Raw genomic sequence first — 22,258 nt, forward strand, 5'->3', positions numbered from 1 at the left:
TAACGCTTCAAATCAAAAGTAGTTCTATTTACACAGCAAAATATCAGTACCTAACGTCTCCAATACAGGAGCACTTAAATTTGATCACATCACTCCTCTGCTATAAGCCTTACATTGGCTTCCCATAACTCACAGATTCAAGACCCTCCTTCTAAGTTTTCAAAAGTAAACAAACCAACACTCCCTTTCCTTGACCGGTATCTTATTCCATACCCACCGCACATTTCTGATTTTTGCAGAGCGGAAAATTTTCCAATATACAAAGCCGCGGCGGCGGAGACTCCTCTCTCGAGCCGCACCTGCATAGGAGAAGGCTTCCGACATAGGCGGAGATCGAGAGAGGAGCCGCGATGACGGGTTTGAACTAAAAAATAAAATTCTCAAAATAACTAAGGGAGCCGTTAGCCTTAAAGCAGCTGCCTCTTAACTTAAGGGAAGTCTAAAAAAACGTTGCCAAAGAAAGCGGCTAAGGAGAGAGAGAGAGAAAGAAATAAAGACAGACACACACACATATATTCTAGCACCCGTTAATGTAACGGGCTATAAGACTAGTAATAAATAATGGCAGATGAAGACTTGTATGGTCCATCCATTCTGCCCAACAATTTGGCCATATCATTAGCTTAATCATATGTTATGTGAAGTCAACATTCAAAATAATCGACCATTACATTCATCTCTATACTGTGCCTAATTACAGGATGGGCTTGCCTCAGAATAATATGGTTACAATACCTAAAACCAATAAAAAGTTTTGAACAATACCTGAAAGCTAAGGATTTTCAGATGCTTTTCTGCAATTAAGTTATAAAAATATACATATGAGTTTGATTCAACAATTTTTTATTGATTGACAGCACAATGAAATAGATGAAAACAAAACTTGTCAACTAGCGCCAACCATGGTTTTAGAATATAACAAACTCCCCCCCCCCACCAAACCCCAATCGCAAGCAGACCAGAAAATAAAAATACCACCCACCCAACCTCCTTATAAACTATACAAATCCTCTACCCAATAATCCCTTCCTCCCCAGTCCAATACCTCACCTCGACCCACCCCTCTCCCAAGACCTGCCTCTGAACGAGAGAACCCAAGCATATCCACAATGCTAAATTATAACTCATTCAGCAAAATACTGCACCCTCCCGGGTGCAACTGGGTTAAATAAGGCCCCCAAACCTTCAAATAGAATTGCCTCCCCTTCCATTTCCCACGAACATCCTGGGCCTCCCAGCTGGCAACTGAGGTAGCAATATGTAGATGTAGCTTTAGATTTTCAATATTGCAAAATACATTTTCGCACCACCAGGCACATCTTGCAGGATAACAGTGTCATAGCTGCATCGAAGCCCCCTAAAGCATGAGGGACATCCAGTACCAAATGAAAAACTGTGCCCTCAATAGACTTAAGAGTCACCCTGCGCATAAAACTCACTACATGTGTCCAGTATTGTCTAATATGGGAGTATTGCCAAAAGGCATGTTCCAATGTGTTCCTGCAGTGTTCCCTCTAAGCGGGCGGGTGTTGTGAGCAAACTTTTTTCACTGTGAGCTAAAAATATCGGGCGCCAGCAAGTTATGAGCCAAATAAATATGTTGTCAAAGTTGCTGATACATGAGGACGAGGTATTCAAAGGAATTTTAGGCCTACACGCTAAATTAAATAACGTTAAATAATATTTTTAAGAACACAGAAATTGTAGGGATGAAATGATATCTTAATAAATGTTTTACAACAAATGTAGTTATGTCTGTTACATCCATATGTGTAAACTGTAAATTAAAAACAGTCCAGAAGACAATACGTTTGATGCTTTCAATTTCTAGACCAGTGTTTTTCAACCTTTTTTGGGCAAAGACACACTTGTTTCATGAAAAAAATCACGAGGCACACCACCATTAGAAAATGTTAAAAAATTTAACTCTCTGCCTATATTGACTATATATAAAGTAATTCTCTTGAATAGGAATCAAATAAACACAAAGAAAGTATTTTATAATTACTTTATTATGAAATAAAAATTATAAAAATTATAAAATACTTTATTCAGTGCGAAACCTGGGCCTGTTTGGCTGAACACAAAGCTGATATTCTGGCTGGAATGGAAGAAAGACACACACGTAGCTCTTCGTCAACAGCTCTCAGTCTCTCTCTGTATTTGGTTTTTATAGCATACAAAAATAGACAAATATACCCTCCATCCTTTTTATTAAACCACAATAGCAGTTTTTAGCGCAGGGAGCTGCGCTGAATGCCCAGCACTGCTCTTGACGCTCATAGGCTCCCTGCGCTAAAAACCACTATTGCGGTTTAGTAAAAGGGGACCATATTGTAAAATATAGACAGCAGATATAAATTCAGAACTGTGCATAGTAAGTGAAGGGAAGTTTTCATCTCTGGGAATTTACCCAGTTAACTATTAAGTTATTTGGGCAAATTCCTTTGAAAACTGTGGTAATACTGCCTCCACTTTGCTAAATTTAAAATAAAATCATTTTTCCTACCTTGTCTGGTGATTTCTGGTTGCACTTTCTTCTTCTGACTGTGCATCCAATCTTTCTTCCCTTCTATCAGCCTGTATGCTTTCTCTCCTCCACACCTCATTCCCTCCCCCAACTTTTTCTTCCTCTCTCCCTGACCTTTCTTTCTTTTTTTCTGTTTCTCTTCTTTCCTTCTGTTTCCCTGCCTGCCCCCTTTCTTTCTTTCTCCCAGCCTCCTGTCCAGCAGTAACTCTCTTCCCTTCCTCCCCTCCCAGCAGCATCTCTCCGTCTCCCTCTCCAGTAGCAGCTGTCCCTTTTTTTTTCCTTGCCCAGCAGCTTCCCAGATTCCTTTCCCTCCTCCCCTCCCAGAAGCATCTCTCCTTCTTCTCCCTCTCCAGTAGCAGCTGTCCTTTTTTTTCCTGGCCCAGCAGCTTCCCAGATTCCTTTCCCTCCTCCCCTCCCAGAAGCATCTCTCCTTCTTCTCCTTATCCAGTAGCAGCTGTCCCTTTTTTTCCTTGCCCAGCAGCTTCCCAGATTCCTTTCCCTCCTCCCCTCCCAGAAGCATCTCTCCTTCTTCTCCCTCTCCAGTAGCAGCTGTCCTTTTTTTTCCTGGCCCAGCAGCTTCCCAGATTCCTTTCCCTCCTCCCCTCCCAGATGCATCTCTCCTTCTCCTTCTCCCTCTCCAGTAGCAGCTGTCCCTTTTTTTTCCTGGCCCAGCAGCTTCCCAGATTCCTTTCCCTCCTCCCCTCCCAGAAGCATCTCTCCTTCTCCCTTTCCAGTAGCAGCTGTCCCTTTTTTCCCCTGCCCAGCAGCTTCCCAGACTGATAGTGGTTTTCTCCCCTCCCAGCAGCTCTTCTTACTTCCCAGCGCAGCGATTCACGAAGGCAGCCTCGGGTCCTTTGTTGTGTCGCGCCGCCTCTGAGGAAAGAGGAAGTTGCATCATCAGAGGCAGCCGCGACTCAGCAAAAGCCCCGAGGCTGCCTTCGTGAATCGCTGCGCTGGGAAGTAAAGGAGAGCTGCAGAGAGGGGAGAAAGCCACTGTCGGAGGCTCCCCAAGATCTCTCCGGCCCAGCGCACGCTTCCGATGCTGATCTTGCAGAAGTTCAAATGAGTCAATCTTGCCGGTCCTGCGCTGTGACGAGAAACTTGTGCGCTGCGACCTAATATTTTGTGCGCCAGCGCACGCCAGCGCAGCTTAGCGGGAACACTCAAACAAAGATCCGTAGATATACCCTCACTATAGTACAATTGATGTTATGAATAATAACCCCGGAGCAGTACTTTGTTATAGTACTCACGCAACCAAGCACACTGCGTCAGAGAAGGGACTCCCCCTATATTAACATGCAAATCCCAATGCAGCAAATCAAGGCTTAAGTTATTCCCCCAACGCTTACTGTAACAACTAAGCTCCCTACTTGCTAGCATCATGCCCAACACTTTATATAATCGAGACACCTGATATCCCATCTGGGCCCCACCTTAGCCTGCACTGTCTCAAAGACCAGCAACTTCCTATCCTCCCATATGACATGCGCCACCCTAATTATCCCCTGTTGCTCCCACTCCCCAAACATCCTATTCTCTATTCCCAGTGTAAATAATGCGTTCCCTTTCAAAGGGAACAAATCAGTCAACTTAGTCAGTCAGAGCCAAATCAAATTAAATACATTCTTATGTTCTTCTGAAAATACCAAAATCTGCAATAGGATAGAATCCCAGGATTGTGTAGATATCATGAGGAGGGATCTGGCGAAGCTTGAAGAATGGTCCAGAGTTTGGCAGCTAAGATTTAATGGTAAAAAAAATGCAAGATCATGCATATAAGCTGCAAAAAAAACCCCATAAAGGCGAAATAGAGAATAGTGGTGAGTATTTTTATGCACAAAAGAAGAGTGGGTCTTGGGTGTGCTCATATCTGATGATCTTAAGGTGGCCAAACAGGTAGAAAAAGTGATGGAAAAAGCCAGATGGATGCTTGTGTGTACAGGGAGAGGAATGGCCAGCAGGAAAAAAAAGAGGTAATAGTGCATCTGTATAAGTCTCCAGTGAGACCCCATTTAGAATACTTTGAGTAGTTCTTGAGATCACAATTTCTAAATTATATATAAGGGGCCAACAGAGCTGGCCCCAGGGGCTGTCAGGTCAGCCTCCACAATCTAGGGATGCTCCTGCAGTTATACACTAGATGGTGCCTGGTAAGGTAAAAGGGTATTAGTGGGTAAGATTTTTCTTCCATTTTCCCTTGGAAAAACCACAACACTTCAGAGAATTTAACTCTTTTATGACTTTCTAATCTTCTGTGATTACTCTTACAGGATTCACAAATTCCAGATTAACGGTGTCGTCATCTAACCCTCTGTGATTTGTGATCTGTATTTCTCTGACAAGATTCACAGTTTCCACCTGACCAAACACAGATATCACTGAGCCCTCTATTGGGCAAGATCTGCAATTTCAGTTATCACAGCACTCAGAAAAAACCCCTCCACCTCCCTTCAAGTAAAAGAGAGACAACGATTTTCCTTCAATTTTCTTCCTTTAAAATCCCAGCCTCCTGGAGACTAATCTCTGCTAGATTTCAGAAGTTATTCCTTTATTGTTGAAAAAAGAGAGCATTGACTCTGGGTTTATGTACTTTTCAAGTCCTTTACCTACTACTTTTAATTATTTCTATAGCGCTACCAGACGCACGCAGCGCTGCACAGAGTCACAAAGAGTAAGAAAACAGGCCCTGCTCGAAAGAGCTTACAATCTAAACAGGCAAGACAGACAAACAGGATGTCATGGATACAGTTAAGGGGAACGGTTAATCAGCTGGCTGAGTTGGAGGGCAGAGGAGTAGGGTTAAGGATCAAAAGCTATATCAAAAAGGTGGGTTTTCAGTCTGCTTTTAAACAAGGGAAGAGGATTGATGGACAAACTCGGGTAATTTATTCCAGGCATAGAGGGCAGCTAGATGAAAGGAGCGAAGTCTGGAATTGGCAGTGGAGGAGACGGGTAAAGCTAAGAATGACTTATCTGTGGAACAGAGTTCTCTGGGAGGTGTATAAGGAGAGAGAAGCGAGGAGAGATATTGAGGGGCAGCAAAATGAACACACTTGTACCTATCACTTAAAACTTGTTCTATGACTTATTTCTGTCTGTAAATTTAGGATTAGATGTTAAGATTAACCTATAAACCCAGGATGGGCAGGAAATGGTCACTGTACCATATTGCAAAACTTCACCTAACTGGAGCATCCTTCTACTGTATTAAAGCTATTAAATTATAGCCATTTACGCTGAGTTAGATGAAAGCTCTGTAAAACAGCATGTGGTAATGAATTAAAGCAAATGAGTTTTGTGACCATTCAGAACAATTTTATAATGAAAAGCATTCAGAAGAATCATCTACCTATAGTTGTACGCATGAAAAGATGTATTCACTTAGTTAACCTTGGACATGACCTCACTGGTGTACAGAACTAGTATCTTTATAACTTGGGATAATGGAATATATAACACTGAAAATATATAGAATTCTTTAATTTTATAGATGTTAAATTTAATTCTTTGCTTTTTCTTTCCCTTAGATCTGCACTTTCAGTGATCTTGTACATAAATAGAGATTATTTGTATTCATTCCAGACCAAAAAAATTACTGAAATGAAATTTTACTTAAGGGGTCAGGATAGTCTTTGTCTGTGGTCAAAATAACTCTGAAAAACATAATAGAACAGGATTAAATTTGACATCTCATACAAAAAAAAACCAACACATCTATCTATCTCTTTATATAGAGGGATGGGGATTTATATATCGTCTTTTTGTTGCTTTGGCATTTCAAAAGCTGACATTCAAAGCAGTTAGCGCTGGAGGATTAAGTGACTTGCCCAGGGTCATATGCATAAATACAGGATGTCCGGTGCTGTACTCAGAGAGAGCCCCAGGAAAGAGACTTGGGAGTGCTTGTAGACAAGTCAATGAAGCTGTCCGCGCAATGTGTGGCGGCGGCGAAAAGGGCGAACAGAATGCTAGGAATGATTAAGAAGGAGATCACACACAGATCTGAGAAGATCATCATGCCGCTGTACCGTGCCTTGGTGCGCCCCCAACTGGAATACTGCGTCCAACACTGGTCGCCTTACATAAAAAAGGACATAGTACTACTCGAAAGGGTCCAGAGAAGAGTGGCAAAAATGGTTAAGGGACTGGAGGAGTTGCCGTACAATGAGAGGCTAGAGAAACTGGGCCTCTTCTCCCTTGAAAAGAGGAGACCGAGAGGAGACATGATCGAAACATTCAAGATATTGAAGGGAATTGACTTAGTAGAGAAAGAGATTGTTCACCCTCTCCAAGGTGAAGAGAATGAGAGGGCACTCGCTAAAGTTAAAAGGGGATAGGTTCCGTACAAATGTAAGGAAGTTCTTCACCAAGAGAGTGGTAGAAATCTGGAACGCTCTTCCAGAGGCTGTTATAGGGGAAAGCACCCTCCAGGGAACCAGAATGTACACAGGTAAGGCTATACTCAAATAGGACCTGGTCTTTGACCCGCGCGTGAGCGGACTGCTGGATATAATGGACCACTGGTCTGACCCAGCAGCATTCTTATGTTCTTACAAGGAGCAGCACTGAGATTTGATCTCACAACCTCTGGGTGCAGGGACAGCAGTTCTACCACTGAACCACACATACACCTATTAGAGTATTGGTCCTGACTCTTTCCTCTTCTTTATCCTCCCTGTCATAGGCGCGCACAGACAGTGACTTAGTAAAAGGGGAGGGGGCAGTCTGCCCTGGGCACTGTCATGCTGAGGATGCGACACCCCTCCTCCTGTCCTCCTCCTCTCTGCCCCCTGCTTCTCTCCTTCCCTGTACCTTTTTTACTTCCCCAGCGCAAGTACTGTGCCTAAGAAGTGACATCAAGGGGCGAGTCGACATCAACATGCGCATATGGTTCGCACCAGAGAAGTTAAAAAGGGAAGGGGAAAGGGGGAGGGTTCGCCACCACCCTGGGCACCTCTCACCCTTACTACGCCAGTGCCCTAGATAGATCCTAGATGTACTGCCTGCGCATAGATCCAAAACACTACTTATCATTTCTATAGCGCTACTAGATATATGTAGCGCTGTACATCAAAACATAGAAAAGACAGTCCCTGCTCAGAAGAGCTTACAGTCATAAGAACATAAGAATAGCATTACTAGGTCAGACCAAAGGTCCATCTATCCCAGTAGCCCTTCCTCACAGTGGCCAATCCAGGTCACTAGTACTTGGCAAAAATCCAGGCCTACATTTCCGGCGCTTACCTATGCCGGAGGCGTGATTCTGAACCCAGCACCATTGTGTGACTGACACTAACAATAATGCTGGTTACAGAATCGGGGCCTTAGGGCCCATACCAAAGGTATTCAGTTTATTTATAAACTGTCTATGCTGAACTATGTCAAAGGCTTTGCTAAACCACATCTAGCACTCTTCCTCAATCTAACTGTTATGCTACCAGCCCAGCAAACCTGAATCCTCCAGTAGGAGTGAGAGGGTATTTTATAACCAGGCAGAGGAGGGGAGGAGTGGCCTAGTGGTTAGAGGTGATGCCTTAGCACCCTGAGGTTACAAGTTCAATCCCTGTGCTGCTCCTTGTGACCATGGGCAAGTCACTTAACCCTCTTTTGCCCCAAGTACCATAGTTAGATTGTGGGACAGATAGGGAAAATACTTAAGAATACCTGATTACTATTCAATGTAATGTAAATCACTTTGGGTGAATCTCTTCAGAACCACCTCCTTTACTTTCCAACTACCAAGGTAAGACATAACACACTTTCATTTCCCACCTCTTCTCAGTTACTACTTTTCTGACGAGAGATCACATCTGCCCTTCTCCAGACCCATGGAACCTCTCCCATCTTGTAGAATCTAGTAAATATATCCTTGAGAACTCATTAGATCCTTTCCTGATTCCCTTAGAATCCTGGGATGCATCTCATGGCCTTGTCCACTTTGTTTTTCAAGTTGTTCATAAATTATTTTCTTCAGTGAATGGTGTGATATCTACTCTCTTCCCATATTGTTAGGGTTACCAGATTTTCCTTTGGGAAAATCTGGGTCTAGGGCAGGATTAATTCATCGAGGGCCCCTAGGCACACAAGTACACTGGGCACCCTGCCCCGCCCCACCCCACAATGCGCCCAGGCGGAAACAAGAAGCTGGGTTAAAGGGAAGCTTTGGATAAGCAGCACCGCTTGCACAATTACAGTTCCCGTTGCCTTTCTTACCCGCATTGCTTGCTTGTCTTACTTTCCGCCGATGGGGGGGTTGCCGATCGGGGTGGGGCCCGCGTTGCCAATCGATGCTGGAGGGGCCCATCGCCGTTTTGAAAAAACAATGTTGATGCCTTCCTTCATCAGGCCCCCCTGACCATTTCAGGCCCTAGGCACGTGCCTACTTGGCCTATTGGTTAATCCTGCCCTGTCCGGATCCATGACCTCGCCCCCAGGACCACCCAGTTCTGCCTTTGTCATGCCCTGTCCCGCCTCCCCCAGCCCCGTCTCCAGACGGTATATGCGTGGACGTGACGCAATGATGTCATGAGCGTTCCATGCACAAATGCTCATTCCCAACGAGATTTTGTCGGGAAGCTTTTCGAAACCCCTCCTATAGCGGGAGGATCCTGTGGGTTGGGCAGGTTGGGGCGGGCCCACCTCATTTGGACAGAGGCAGGCCTGCTGGCCAGACAGTGCGAAGACCCATCCAGCCAACTTGGAAGTAAGCCCGAGGGGGGGTTACGGGGTGGGGGTTTCATTGGGAGGGGTCCTTCAGTAGGGGTTGGGCACCCTCCTGCCGGCAATCTACGGGGATGCCATGGGGGGGGTCCGGGGAAGGCGAGTGGGTCATTCTGTTTGGGGGGGTCCGGCAGGAGGGGTTGGGTACCCTCCTGCCGGCGATTTTCGGGGGGGGCGGGTTCTGTCGGCAGGAGGGGTTGGGCACCCTCCTGCCGCAAACATCGGGGGGGTTGGGGAGACTGGCGGCCATATCCACGGCCACTATACTAATTGCGGCAGGGAGATCCCTTGCCGCGATAAAGTATAGCGGCCGCTTCTACTTATCATGTAGGCCAACATTTTGCTAGCCTACATTGTAAGCATCTCCCACTTTGCTAGAGAGATGCATAGGGCTGCCTAGGTTCGCCTAAGGCTACTGCCTAGCTGTAGGCAAGCTTAAGCGGGCTTGCGGGCCTCCCTAGGCTCCCAGAGATGCCTTCAATATAGGCGGCCTGCCTGGGGAGCATTTTTTTAGAAAAGGTGCCTCCCGATTGGCTGATTAGACATCTGTAGGACGCCTACAGGTGCCTCCAATCGGGACACACTTTGCAGAATCAGGGCCCAAATGCCCTCCCATCCAGCATCCTTCCCTTCATTTTAGAATCAGCTGCTCTAGGAGGCCGGAATGTCATTCCCTTTTCCCCACCCAGTTCTGAAGCCCCCTTCACCTGTAAAAATGCCTAACCACCCAGCAAAGAAACAGAATAACTTATCTTAAATAGATGCAAATGGTCCAAAGCTTTATAATTATAGAAAGAGGGGGAGGTTTTGAGGATCAATGATTGAAACTTGGAACTTGTAAATCTTGGCCTCGAGATCCATTTACTTATGTCCAAGCCGGTTTCTGAGATCCTCAACCACCCTGTATTAACACTCTATGCTTCAGTGAGATTGCACTTTTCCTTTGAACGATTCCTTTTTGATGTTTCGTGTTTATTAAAATTTGATGCATACGCTTATAACATAGTTTCAAAGTGAATTACAAGTATAAAGAAAGGAGTAACAAAAACAATTTGCACATACCTTTACCAAGTCAAACAGACTTACAGACCACGAAGGGATAGTGGGTAGAACTACATAATTTTAGAAAAAGACAACATTGAAGGATCATATACTATCTTTTCATGCGTTAGTGTGTAACTCCTCATGCCAAAAATTGAGTGTGGATCCCACCAGTATGTGATTTTCTATGAATAGGGTTATCAGACTTTAAAAAAAAAAAAAAAAAAAAAAGGATGTGTGGCCCCACCCCATTCTTCTCAGATCCCCAGGTCCGGTTCCACACAAACCTTGTCTCTTCAGGGCTGCATCTGGAGGGCATATTTGCAGATGCGATGATGTTGCACCCATGCGTGCATGCATGTGATGTCATCACATCGCATGCACTGATGCCTTCCAGATGCAGCCCCAAACTCAATGGTTTTCAAAACCTAGACAAAATGCTGGGTTTTGAAAACCTGTGTGGACGCCTGGACAGTCCTCTGAAAAGAGGGCATGTCTGAGTAAATCTAGACATCTGGTAAACCTATGAAAGGTGTCAATCTCAGAATGCCTGGTTTAGAATACCATTCAGCACCAATTTTTTGAGCACCATGTACTGAATCCAGACTAGAGAGTTGCGCGGGGACAGAAATCCCACCCGCCCCCACCCGTCCCCGCCAAAGTCCCACCCATCCCCGTGAGGACTCCCACCCGTCCCCACCCGTCCCCGCGAGGAATCCCTCCGTCCCCACCCATCCCCGCGAGGAATCCCCTCCGTCCCCGCCCGTCCCCGTGAGGAATCCCCTACGTCTCCGCGAGGAATCCCCTACGTCCCCGCCCGTCCCTATAAACTATAGAAATAGTTATTTCATTTAATTATGCTACTGAATTAAAGGCTCTGGTAGAAACCCATTTAAAAATAAGCAAAAAGACTTTATTAATTTGGAAATATTAATTGGGAAGAATACATACTTTGTAAACGGGTTTCTACCAGAGCCTCTAATGTTTATAAATTTTTATCAACACAACTAATATACTACTTTATCCTTAAGCAAAAAAAAAAAAAAAAGAATTTTTTTCCTACCTTTATTGCCTGGTTTCTGCTTTCTTCATGTTCTCATTCAATTCCTTCCATCCACTGCCTCTCTTCTCTCTGTGTCTTCCATTTGCTCTGTTACTGTGCCTCTCCCTTTCTCCCCCCTCCCAAATTGGTCTGGCACCCATCTTTTTCCCTCCGCTCCCCCCATAGTCTGGCACCTCTGTCTTCTTCCCTGCCAGCGTCTTCTTCCCATTCCCTCTTCCCCATTTCCTTTCAGTGTCCTTCTCCCCCACCATCTTCCCCTCCACCATCTTCCCCATGTCCTGTCAGGCAGCATCCTTCTCCCCCCTCTGCCTTCCCCATGTCCTTTCAGCGTCCTTCTCCCCCCTCTGTCTTCCCCGTGTCCTTTCAGCGGCCTTCTCCCCCCCTCTGTCTTCCCCATGTCCTTTCAGCGGCCTTCTCCACCCCTGTTTTCCCCATGTCCTTTCAGTGGCATTCTCCACCCCTTTGTCTTCCCCAGTGCTTTCAGGGTCCTTCCCCCCCCCTCCTCCCGTTTACCCCATGTCCTTTCAGCGTTCTTTTCCACCCCTTTGTCTTCCCCAGTGCTTTCAGCGGCCTTCTCCCCCCTTAAGCGTCTTTTCTTCTCCACTCCACCTTTCCTCCCTCCCTGCCTCCACCTTTGTGGCGCTTTTGCACCCGACCGACAACAGAACAGGCCCGGTCGGACAAATCTCCCTGTCCTGTAGCCGCGAATCTAAATTACCTTCTTACAGCAGCTGGAGTAGTGAAGCTGCTGTAAGAGGTAATTTAGATTCGCGGCTACAGGGCAGGAAGATTTGTCGGCCGGGCCTGTTGTCGGTCGATCGGGGGACCTGACCGGCTGTGCACATTCTCCGGGGCGGACCGCCCCCTCCCCCCTCTTTCGTACGCCATTGCCTTCTCCCTACCTGCCCTGCCGCACACAGCCGACCGGAAGTCTTCCTGATGTCGGCTCTGACGTCGGAGGAAGGGAGGGCTTTGCTTAAGCCCTCCCTCCGACGTCAGCGCTGACATCGGGAAGATTTCTGTTCGGCTGTGTGCTGCGACAGGGCAGGTAAGGAGAAGGAGACTACCCTCGCGGCTCGAATGCACTGCGATCCAACCCCGCGACCCTCGGAGGCGTCCCCACGGGATCCCCGCGACCCTAGGGGGCGTCCCCATGGGATCCCCGCGACCCTAGGGGGTGTCCCCACGGGATCCCCGCGACCCAAAGGGGGAACCCGCGGGATCCCCGCGGGTCCCGCGGGATTCCCGTCATCCCCGTTCCCGTGCAGCTCTCTAATCCAGACCTAAGTTCCATTACAGAATAGGCACCTACCATGCAGCTTCAGGACACCTAAATGGAAGTGCCATGTTATAGAATTGTCCCCTAAGTGTTTAAAAAACCCCAACAACTCTGTTTTACATGTGGAATGGTTGATAATGCTCTGTGTCTGTGGGTAGGTTTAAGAAAAATATATTAAAACATCCATAATAATCAAATTCTACCTTATTTATAGTGCATTTACAACAGTCGGTAGCATGTCTTGATTAATGGCTCTTGATCCCCCCCCCCCAGGTTTTCATGTCATAGTCAGGCCATTAAATGGAAGTAAATGCTTTATCTACTTTGGATTGTTTATACAACAGGCACTCGATTGCGAAATATATTTGAAGAAATGCATGCCTCTTAAAGAAAAATTCAGTTAGTGCAAGGGCTAGTCTGTCAAATGTAATTCGATATAAATGAATGCTCTTTTTTTGTTTGCAGTTTATAGTAGTGCCTGATTTCCATGTGAAATGTTTTGTATTTGTACAACCTGTGTTTGTCAATTAGTAACAAGAGATAAAAAGATATTCAAAATGCTAGATTATTGGAAGTTAAAAGCAGAGAAAGAGCAACTGTTAGGATTTCAAAGAGTAAATAAATGAGTTCAGTGTTGAAATTTCCAGTAAATCATTTCCATATATGCACGTTAATCCCGCTTTAGCAACCTTTGATGTTATCTTAACATCTGGAACTGGAAGGTCCCAATCGCCCGTCTCTCACCCCCCACCCCTCTCTCAAACCCCCCCCCCCACACACACACACACACCACTTACAATAACTACAAGACACCAATTTTCTGGAAAATATAGGCCGCAACCCTGTGTATTGGAATAAACAACAAATAACAATCCACAAATTATTATAACATCTGAACTACCATGTAAACAATCTTTATACACTAAATCCACAATTCCCCGCCATCCTCAGTTAGGGCCTAGGGGTGGCATGACCTTGATGCCCCTTAGAATACCATTCTCTGACGCTCGCTCCCCCCCCGAGCTCGCGACCTCTTACGGCGACTTGCCTAAAGCCCAGCACCAACCGAACCACCCACAGAAGGGAGGGAGGGAGGGAAAAGCCACCCTCAGAAGCCAGGAACCCCTGACCCCGGAAGGTCCCAGCCCTTTATACCCCCCCTCTCTCGAACCTTCCATGCCCCGACCAATCAGAAGCTCCGATAGGTCAGGCGGGAAAAAACTCCTCTCTACCTTTCTCTACATGCTAGGCTACTTCCCGACGGGTGATAACTGGTCCCTCCAGCCCAGTATTAAATTTCGCCCATCGAGACTGGCTTTCGGGCTTACACAATAATATCAAGGTTCTCTTTAAAAATGTGTTTTGCTTCTTGCGAATCTTCATTCATAAGCTCTTTTTCCCCTTTGACCTCCTTTAGGCTACTTTTCAAGGAGGAAGCTGACCAGCTGGATTCTTGGATGAACTTGCTAGTAATCTTTTGTTTTCTTTTAGGTTACATGATGAAATGTTAAACCGAATGTTTGTTTCATTTTAGGTAAAGGAAGAGTGCAGGCTTCTAAATGCCCCACCTGTTCCACCACGAAGTTCAAAGCCAGCCTCCACTAGTCCCTCCATTCCTGTTCGCTCGTCAAAACCAGCACGGCAGCAGACTCGTTCTCCTAGTCCTACCCTGTCATATTATTCTTCAGGACTACATAGCATGTAAGTGCAGCCTCTGCTAGCAGATGACGATTACAGGGAAAACACAGCTTACTCTGTATATAAATGTGTTTTCACAATAAAATTTCATTGCCTAAATTGGATGCCATTGTTACCATTGCTGTGTTTTCTGTTCCAGTGACGTTACACTCTCTCTGTCTTCATTATGCAGGACAAAAATTAAGATAGCTTGACACGTGGAAACAACCTGAGGCTGCTCCAAAGTTATATTGCCATGTGGCATCCAGACTAGGGTTACCATATTGGCAGAGACAAAAAAAAAAAAAGGACACAATGAATAAAAATCTTGCTACCTTTGTCAAAGAAATATTTAATTGTAGCAAATGTATAAATGGCTTTTAGTTAATGAATACACATCAGACTGGCTTATCTAATATAATAAAGCGCTAAGCCACGCTTGCGCACTCCCACCTGCGTGCGTCCGTTTTCCATGAGATGTTGGGCACCTGAGGTAGGAGTGCGTATGTGCGCGAATCTCTCTCTGGTCGGTCGGCGTCGGCGTCTTCGTTCCTTTCGCCGGCACACCCGAACCCCTGTTCAGCCTCCCATCCGACCCTACCTTCGGCTCCCTTAGTCCCTTGCCGCCGCTCCTCTTCTCTTCCCGCCCTGCGGTCCCGACAAACGTCCTTACTCCAGCAGGGGCCGCAGCACTCTAAACACGCTGCTTCGTGGCCTGCTACTGCCCTGATTTGCTCTGCCCGACACGGGCAGAGCAAATCAGGGCAGTAGCAGGCCACGAAGCACCGTGTTTAGAGTGCTGCGGCCCCTGCTGGAGTAAGGACGTTTGTTGGGACCGCGGGAAGGGGGCAGCAAGGGACTAAGTTGGCCAGTAGTGCTGTTTTTCCGTGATGGAGGTCTGCACAAGCTCTCCCAGAGCCTGGCCCGCACCAAGACGCGCTCCTACGGCACTACGGCTAACACGTGAAAAGAAAATAAAGAAAACGTTGGCCCCTTCCGAAGAAGCGGAAGGTGGAGGAGGGGCGTGAGGAGCCGGAGAGCTGTATGTAAGTGTGTGTGTGCGTGTGTATAGCCGAGGAGGAAGTGCAGCAGGAGCAAGGAGGTGGGGAGAGTGGATTTCCCCTACTTGGATGTCAGGCATCAAGAGGATTGGAGTAAAAGCTTTGGTCCTGCGATCCTCACTCTTTTCCTGGGGCTACTGCTGGACAGGGGGGGAGCAGGACGTAAAGGAGAAGAGCTACTGCTGGACAGGGGGAGCAGGGAATTGGGGGGGGGTGCTGCTGGACAGGGGGAGATAAAAGGAGAAGGGCTATTGCTATATGGGGGGAGCAGGGAAAGGGGGGAGGGTGCTGCTGGACAGGGAGGAGGTAAAAGTTAGGGAGAAGGGCTGCTAGCACCCGTTAATGTAACGGGCTAAACAACTAGTAGTACAATAATCTACTTGTATCCTAGGACAAGAAGGCAGCATATTCTCACATGTGGGGCAACGTCATCAATGAAGCCCAACACAGACAGTGAAAAGTACACCGTCACTTTAAGCTGTGTGAAGCATCGAGACTTCCCGCAGCGTGCACGCATAAGTGCCTATCCGCTCAATGTTAGCTCATGGTTCCTCAGTTCTTTGTTTTCCACAGAGTGAATAAGTTGTATTTTTTTGGACTCCGTCCAAAATCATGTTGCCTTCCCGTTAATGTTTCTTTTACTTTGGCTTTCATTATTTTTCTTATTTTATTGATTTCTAACTTTTTCTTCTGTAAATAAAATAAAATAATATTTCTTTTCCTTTTTGTTCCTCAGTTGGCCCTTCAGCCCCTTTTTTTTCCACTTCGCTTGTCGCGTTCCTGGTATCAACCATTCAGTCCTTTGACTTTGCCACTGAGATTTTTCTGTCTATGTCGAAACCTTTGAGCGGTTTTAAAAAGTGCTATCAGTGCCAGCACCTTGTTTCAGGCCTGAGCATCAGGTGAATACTTGTGCTCAGTGTTCTACATGGGAGAAATGTTCGTTAAAGGCTCATAAACAGCAAGAAAAGCTGTTTGGATCAATCATGGATTGGTGATAAATCCGAGCGCTAGTACCGATATCATCACCACTATTGACATTGGATGGCATTCCTCCATTGGATAAACCTGCTAAGAAGCCATCTTCTTCCCAGCAAATGTTGCAGGCCTCTACAGCATCAAGTCCCTCAATGCAGGTCAAGCGTCAATGCCATTGATCACCTTCTGTGCAGGCTGTGTCTCCTCCAGGACGTGTATCCTCATCAAGGTCACCCACCCCTCAGCACCCTGCAGCACTGATAGTACCGGCTGTTGAGCCAAGGGTACTAGTGCAAGTTTTCTGAGAACAACTGAAGGAGTTCTTCTAGAGGGAGTGTGGTGACCTCTTTAAGTTGCATTGGTGCTTACATCAATTCCCTCGAGACCACATGGTTCTGCATCTGCATCGAGGGATCGAAGATCTGCACTGGATCATTGCCGATCTGCATCAAAGCATCAACAAATGTTGACATCCTACAGTACCGATGCTCGCTCTTATAGATCTAAGTGAGCATCGTGCAATACCAGCTCTCCTACTTGACGTAAGTCAAGATCTAGTCATTCCAGACATCGTTCTTCATCATCATCATCATCAGATTGGTACCAGCATCAGTGTAGAAGCTCTTCTTGGTGCTCTCATAGCCAATGAACCAAAAAAACATCCTTCCTACAGAGAATCTCCTGGTGCACCAGATGTTGATTGTGCTCTTTCTGAACATGACACTATTTCTGACAATGAACCTATACTATCTGCTTCAGAGTCATATGGTATCCCGTCAGATCCATCTCCTCCTCCCAGGTGCAGATCCCCTCCAGAGGAACTTTCCTTTATCAAATTTATCAGGCACATGGGAAAAACTTTGTCCATAAAATTAGAGGCAGACACTGAGCCTAGAGTGGAGCTTAGAGAATGACATGGTGGCTGTTACCCGTGGCTAGCCGCAGGTAACCTGCCAAAATGGTGAGGGGAGAAAAACTGCTCACTGCGGGTACGGGGACAAGGCCATATACCACCCCATGGAGCAGTGAATGGCCTTGTCCCCGCAGTTAAGGAAGGGAATGCGTGCGACCCCCCTCCCTCCTTCCTACCTACCCGAATCTATCTATTTCTCTCCCTCATATAAACATAGAAAGATGACGGCAGAAAAGGGCTACAGCCCACCAAGTCTGCCCACTCTACTGTCCCACCCCATTAAGTCAGAGTGCTGCTCGACCCACGTAGAGATCCCACGTGGATGTCCCATTTATTCTTAAAGTCGAGCACGCTAGTGGCCTCGATCACCTGCACCGGTAGTTTGTTCCAGTGATCCACCACCCTTTCTGTAAAGAAATACTTCCTGGTGTCACCACCAAATCTCCCTCCTCTGAGTTTGAGCGGGTGCCCCCTTGTGACTGAAGGTCCCTTAGGAAAGAATATGTCGTTTTCCACCTCGACATGACCTGTGACGTACTTAAATGTCTCAATCATGTCACCCCTCTCCCTGCGCTCCTCTAGAGAGTAGAGCTGCAATTTGCCCAGCCTTTCCTCGTATGAGAGATCCTTTAGTCCGGAGACCATCCTAGTGGCCATTCGCTGGACTGACTCAGCTCGAAGTACATCTTTACGGTAATGTGACCTCCAGAATTGCACACAGTACTCCAGATGAGGTCTCACCATGGCTTTGTACAGTGGCATTATGACTTCAGGTTTACGGCTGACGAAGCTTCTATTGATACATCCCATCATTCGCCTTGCCTTGGATGAGGCCTTCTCTACTTGTTTGGCAGCCTTCATGTCTGCACTGATGATTACTCCCAAGTCCCGTTCTTCTGAAGTCGTAGCTAGTGTTTCTCCATTCAAGGTGTATGTTCTGCATGGATTTCTGCTGCCGAGATGCATCACCTTACACTTCTTTGCATTGAAGCCCAGCTGCCATGTTGAGGACCAGTTTTCCAACTTGATCAGATCCTGCGCCATACCATCCGTGAGATCGCTTTCACCTACTATATTACACAGTTTGGCGTCGTCGGCAAACAGTGCTACTTTTCCCTGAAGCCCTCGGGTCAAGTCCCTTATGAATATGTTAAAAAGGGATGGTCCCAGGACTGAGCCCTGCGGTACTCCGCTAGTCACCTCCGATGTCTTAGAGAGGGTGCCATTGACCACCACCCTCTGAAGTCTTCCACTCAGCCAGTCATTGACCCATGCCGTTAGTTTCTCACCTAACCCCATCGATTTCATCTTGTTTAATAGTCTACGGTGTGGGACACTGTCAAACGCTTTAGTGAAATCCAAGTACACTATGTCCAGAGACTTTCCCGAGTCTAGCTTTCCTGTCACCCAGTCAAAGAAGCTGATAAGATTGGATTGGCATGACCTGCCCCTAGTGAATCTATGATGACAGGGATCCCTCATCAGATTCCCCTCATCCAATATCGTGTCTAATTTCCCTTTAAGTAGAGTTTCCATGAGTTTACACACTATTGATGTGAGACTTACTGGTCTGTAATTTTCAGCCTCCGCTCTGCAACCCTTTTTGTGCAGAGGAACAACATTGGCAGTTTTCCAGTCCAGGGGGACTCTCCCCGTACTTAGGGAGAGATTGAAGAGCATGGCTAATGGTTCCGCCAAAACATCGCATAGCTCTCTGAGCACTCTTGGGTGCAGATTTTCCGGTCCCATGGCTTTGTTCACCTTGAGTCTTGACAGTTCTCTGTAAACATCAGCTGGTGTGAACTCAAACTTCTGAAATGGGTCATCCAGGCTTTGCTTTGTATCCAGCCGAGGCCTGTGCCCTGGTGCCTCGCAGGTAAAGACTGAACAGAAGTAATCATTCAGTAGTTTGGCTTTATCGGAGTCAGTTTCCACATAATTCCCGTCTGGCGTTCTAAGGCATACTATCCCGTTTGTGTTCTTTTTCCTGTCGCTAATGTATTTGAAGAAGGATTTGTCCCCTTTCTTGATGTTGTTTGCTAGAGTTTCTTCCATACGAAGTTTGGCCTCCCTGACTGCTGTTTTGACCGCTGCAGACTTTGTCCTGTATTCAATGTTTGCTTCTTTTTCCCCCATGCGTTTGTATGATAGAAATGCTCTTTTCTTCTCTTTGACGAGGTGTGATACCTCATCTGTGAACCATTGGGGTTTCCTTTTTCTTTGTTGTTTTGTTACCGATTTTATGTAGCGGATAGTTGCCTCATGAAGGATCGATTTCAAGGTTGTCCACATAGCTTCCACATTATCAGTTACTTCTTGAACCTGCAGCATCTGGGAGACGAAATCTCCCATGCGTGCGAAGTCAGTGCCCCTGAAATTGAGTACCCTTGTTTTTGTTTGTGATCTAGGGAAGCCTTTCTTAAGGTTAAACCATACCATGTTATGGTCACTGGTGGCTAGCGTCTCTCCCACCGAGACGTCCGGGACACTTTCCCCATTCGTAAGTACCAGGTCCAGGATGGCCTGGGCCCTAGTGGGCTCTAGTACCATTTGTTTGAGCCGTACCCCCTTCATGGACGTTAATATCCTCCTGCTATCACAAGTTGTTGCTGATAGTGTGTTCAAGTCTACATCAGGCATTTTGAAGTCTCCTAATAGAACAGCCTCCCCCCGTAAGGTGATATTCTCAATGTCTTCAATTAATTCTGCGTCCTTTTCCTCCGATTGTCTCGGAGGTCTGTATACCACACCAAGGTACAGGCATTTTTCTCTACCTCTGGCCAAGTTTACCCAGATGGATTCCCCAGTATACTTGACATCTGTGATCCTAGTTGTCTTAATGTTCTCTTTGATGTAAAGTGCTACCCCACCACCTAACCTACCCTCTCTGTTCTGTCTAATCAGGTTGTATCCTGGTATGGTTATATCCCACCCATGAGAGTCTGTGAACCATGTTTCGGATATTGCTACTACGTCTAGGTCTGCATTAACTATTTCTGTTTCTAGTTCTAGAAATTTATTCCCTAGGCTGTGTGCGTTAACATACATAGCTCTCCACTCTTTCTGTTTGCTCAAATTGTCTCCTAGCGTTTTGAGTAACTTCTTCACAAATCCGTCAGAGCCTGCAAGCAGTAGCATGCGTGTGTTGGCGGTAGCTTCTCCTCTGACACAACTTCTCTGAAGTGCTATCCAATGAGCTCCTCTTCTTCGAAACCTCCACCTCAGAAGAGGCAGAAGCTACAAAAGCCTCGACTTTCAGCTCTTCAAAAGCCTGCTCAGTCTTTTTGATGTGATTCTAGAGAGTATAGCCACAATTCCCCCATCTTAGCCACCTCCCCAACCCATCGGGGGCTGACTTTTGTTGTACCATCAACGTTGGACTGTCATTACCACAGATTCCTGGGACCTCAAAGTCATACAGGAGGGTTACTCTCTTCATTTCACCACCATTCCTCCAAACAACTCTCCAAGAAAGTCCTCTTTCACCTCTCAACAGATGTCCCTTCTTCTTCAGGAAATCAAAGCTCTACTTCAACTAATTTCCATAGAAGTAGTACCCCTCCTTCTCAGAAAAATCAGGGGTTCTTTTCCAAGTATTTCCTAATTCCTAAGAAGACAGGAGGTCTTCTTCCCATTCTCGACATCTGAGCCCTCAACAAATATCTCATAAAAGAAAGGTTTTGCATGTTATCTCTGAGAACCCTATACTCACTTCTAGAACGAAACAATTGGCTGTGCTCTCTAGACCTCAAAGAGACCTACACACACATATTCATACATCCTGACCATAGAAAGTTTCTGCGTTTTGGATAGCTCATCAATACTTTCATTACTAAGTTCTGCCATTCAGACTTGCTCTCTCTACAAGTGTGTTCACCAAGTGCCTAGTGGTGGTGGCAGCAACCCTGCGTACACACGGGTTTCAAGTGTTTCCATATTTAGGCAATTGGCTGATAAAAGCTACATCTCCTTAAGCAGTGACCTCGGCAACACACTTAACAATAGCTTTTTCTCCAGCTTCTAGGGTTCAAAGTCAACTTCCCAAAGTCTCATCTTCAACCCTCTTAAGTGCTGGAATTCATAGGAGCCCTATTCAACACTACTCTTCTATGGGCTTTCCTATCTCAACAAAGACAAAACACCTTGCTTCAACTTTCCAGCTATGTCTCTACTCTGCAAACCATCTCCACAAGGCAAATGATGCATCTTATGGGTCACATGGCATCCACAGATCATGTAACTCCTTTCGCTCGACTTCATCTCAGGTCAGCTCAGTGGACTTTGGTGTCTCATTGGCCTCAGGCCATGGATTCCTTATCCCAGTGGATCAAAGTCACCTTACCTCTTCATCAGTCTCTCCAGTGGTGGTTGAATCTGACAGATCTCTCCAGAGATTTACTGTTTCACATCCCCCACATCAGAGGGTACTCACAAAATGGACATATCCATGAATGCTTGGGGAGCCCACTTAGATTATCTCAGGATTCAAGGTTTGTGGACTTCTCGAGCTACAGGAGATTTGCAAAGCTCTCATCACATTTCAAGATCATCTTCCAACCAAGTCCTTCTTGTTCACACAGACAATCAAGTGGTGATGTACTACAGGTAGTTCCCAGGTTACAGATGCCCAACTTACGTACAACTCATACTTAAGAACACAATTGCAGCTTCATTTGATTTCACCGAGCAGTATTTCCAGTGGCAGACTCCTACATTTCTCCTTCAGCAGATTCAGGAATAATGCATGACCATATTAAGAACAGTGTGTGGTTGTGCATGTTGTACCTTAGAGAGAACACTGGTAGGGACAGTTGGCTCTTTTGTCAGCTGGGAGCAGAGGTAAGCAGCAAGAATCTTAAAATCTACAAGTTCTGAGTTACATACATATCCGACTTAAGAACAGCTTTAAAAACATAACTCTTTCTTAACCAGGGGACTGTCTGTACATCAACAAGCAGGGGGGGCACGGGTTCTCTTCCTCTCTGTCAAGAAG

The 22,258-nt window shown here is 46.2% G+C and overlaps 1 protein-coding gene across 1 annotated transcript in view; it reads left to right on the plus strand.

The window, feature by feature from the left end:
- GAREM1 (GRB2 associated regulator of MAPK1 subtype 1) overlaps nt 1-22,258 on the plus strand; it is a 253,781-nt gene that overhangs the window by 212,137 nt on the left and 19,386 nt on the right. Inside the window, exon 5 of the mRNA XM_033934645.1 lies at nt 14,171-14,337. Coding sequence (XP_033790536.1) covers nt 14,171-14,337 — 167 coding nt within the window. The remainder of the gene's footprint in view (nt 1-14,170; nt 14,338-22,258) is intronic.

The sequence above is a fragment of the Geotrypetes seraphini genome, chromosome 2 (genome assembly GCF_902459505.1).
Source record: "Geotrypetes seraphini chromosome 2, aGeoSer1.1, whole genome shotgun sequence".
NCBI classification, from domain to species: domain Eukaryota; kingdom Metazoa; phylum Chordata; class Amphibia; order Gymnophiona; family Dermophiidae; genus Geotrypetes; species Geotrypetes seraphini.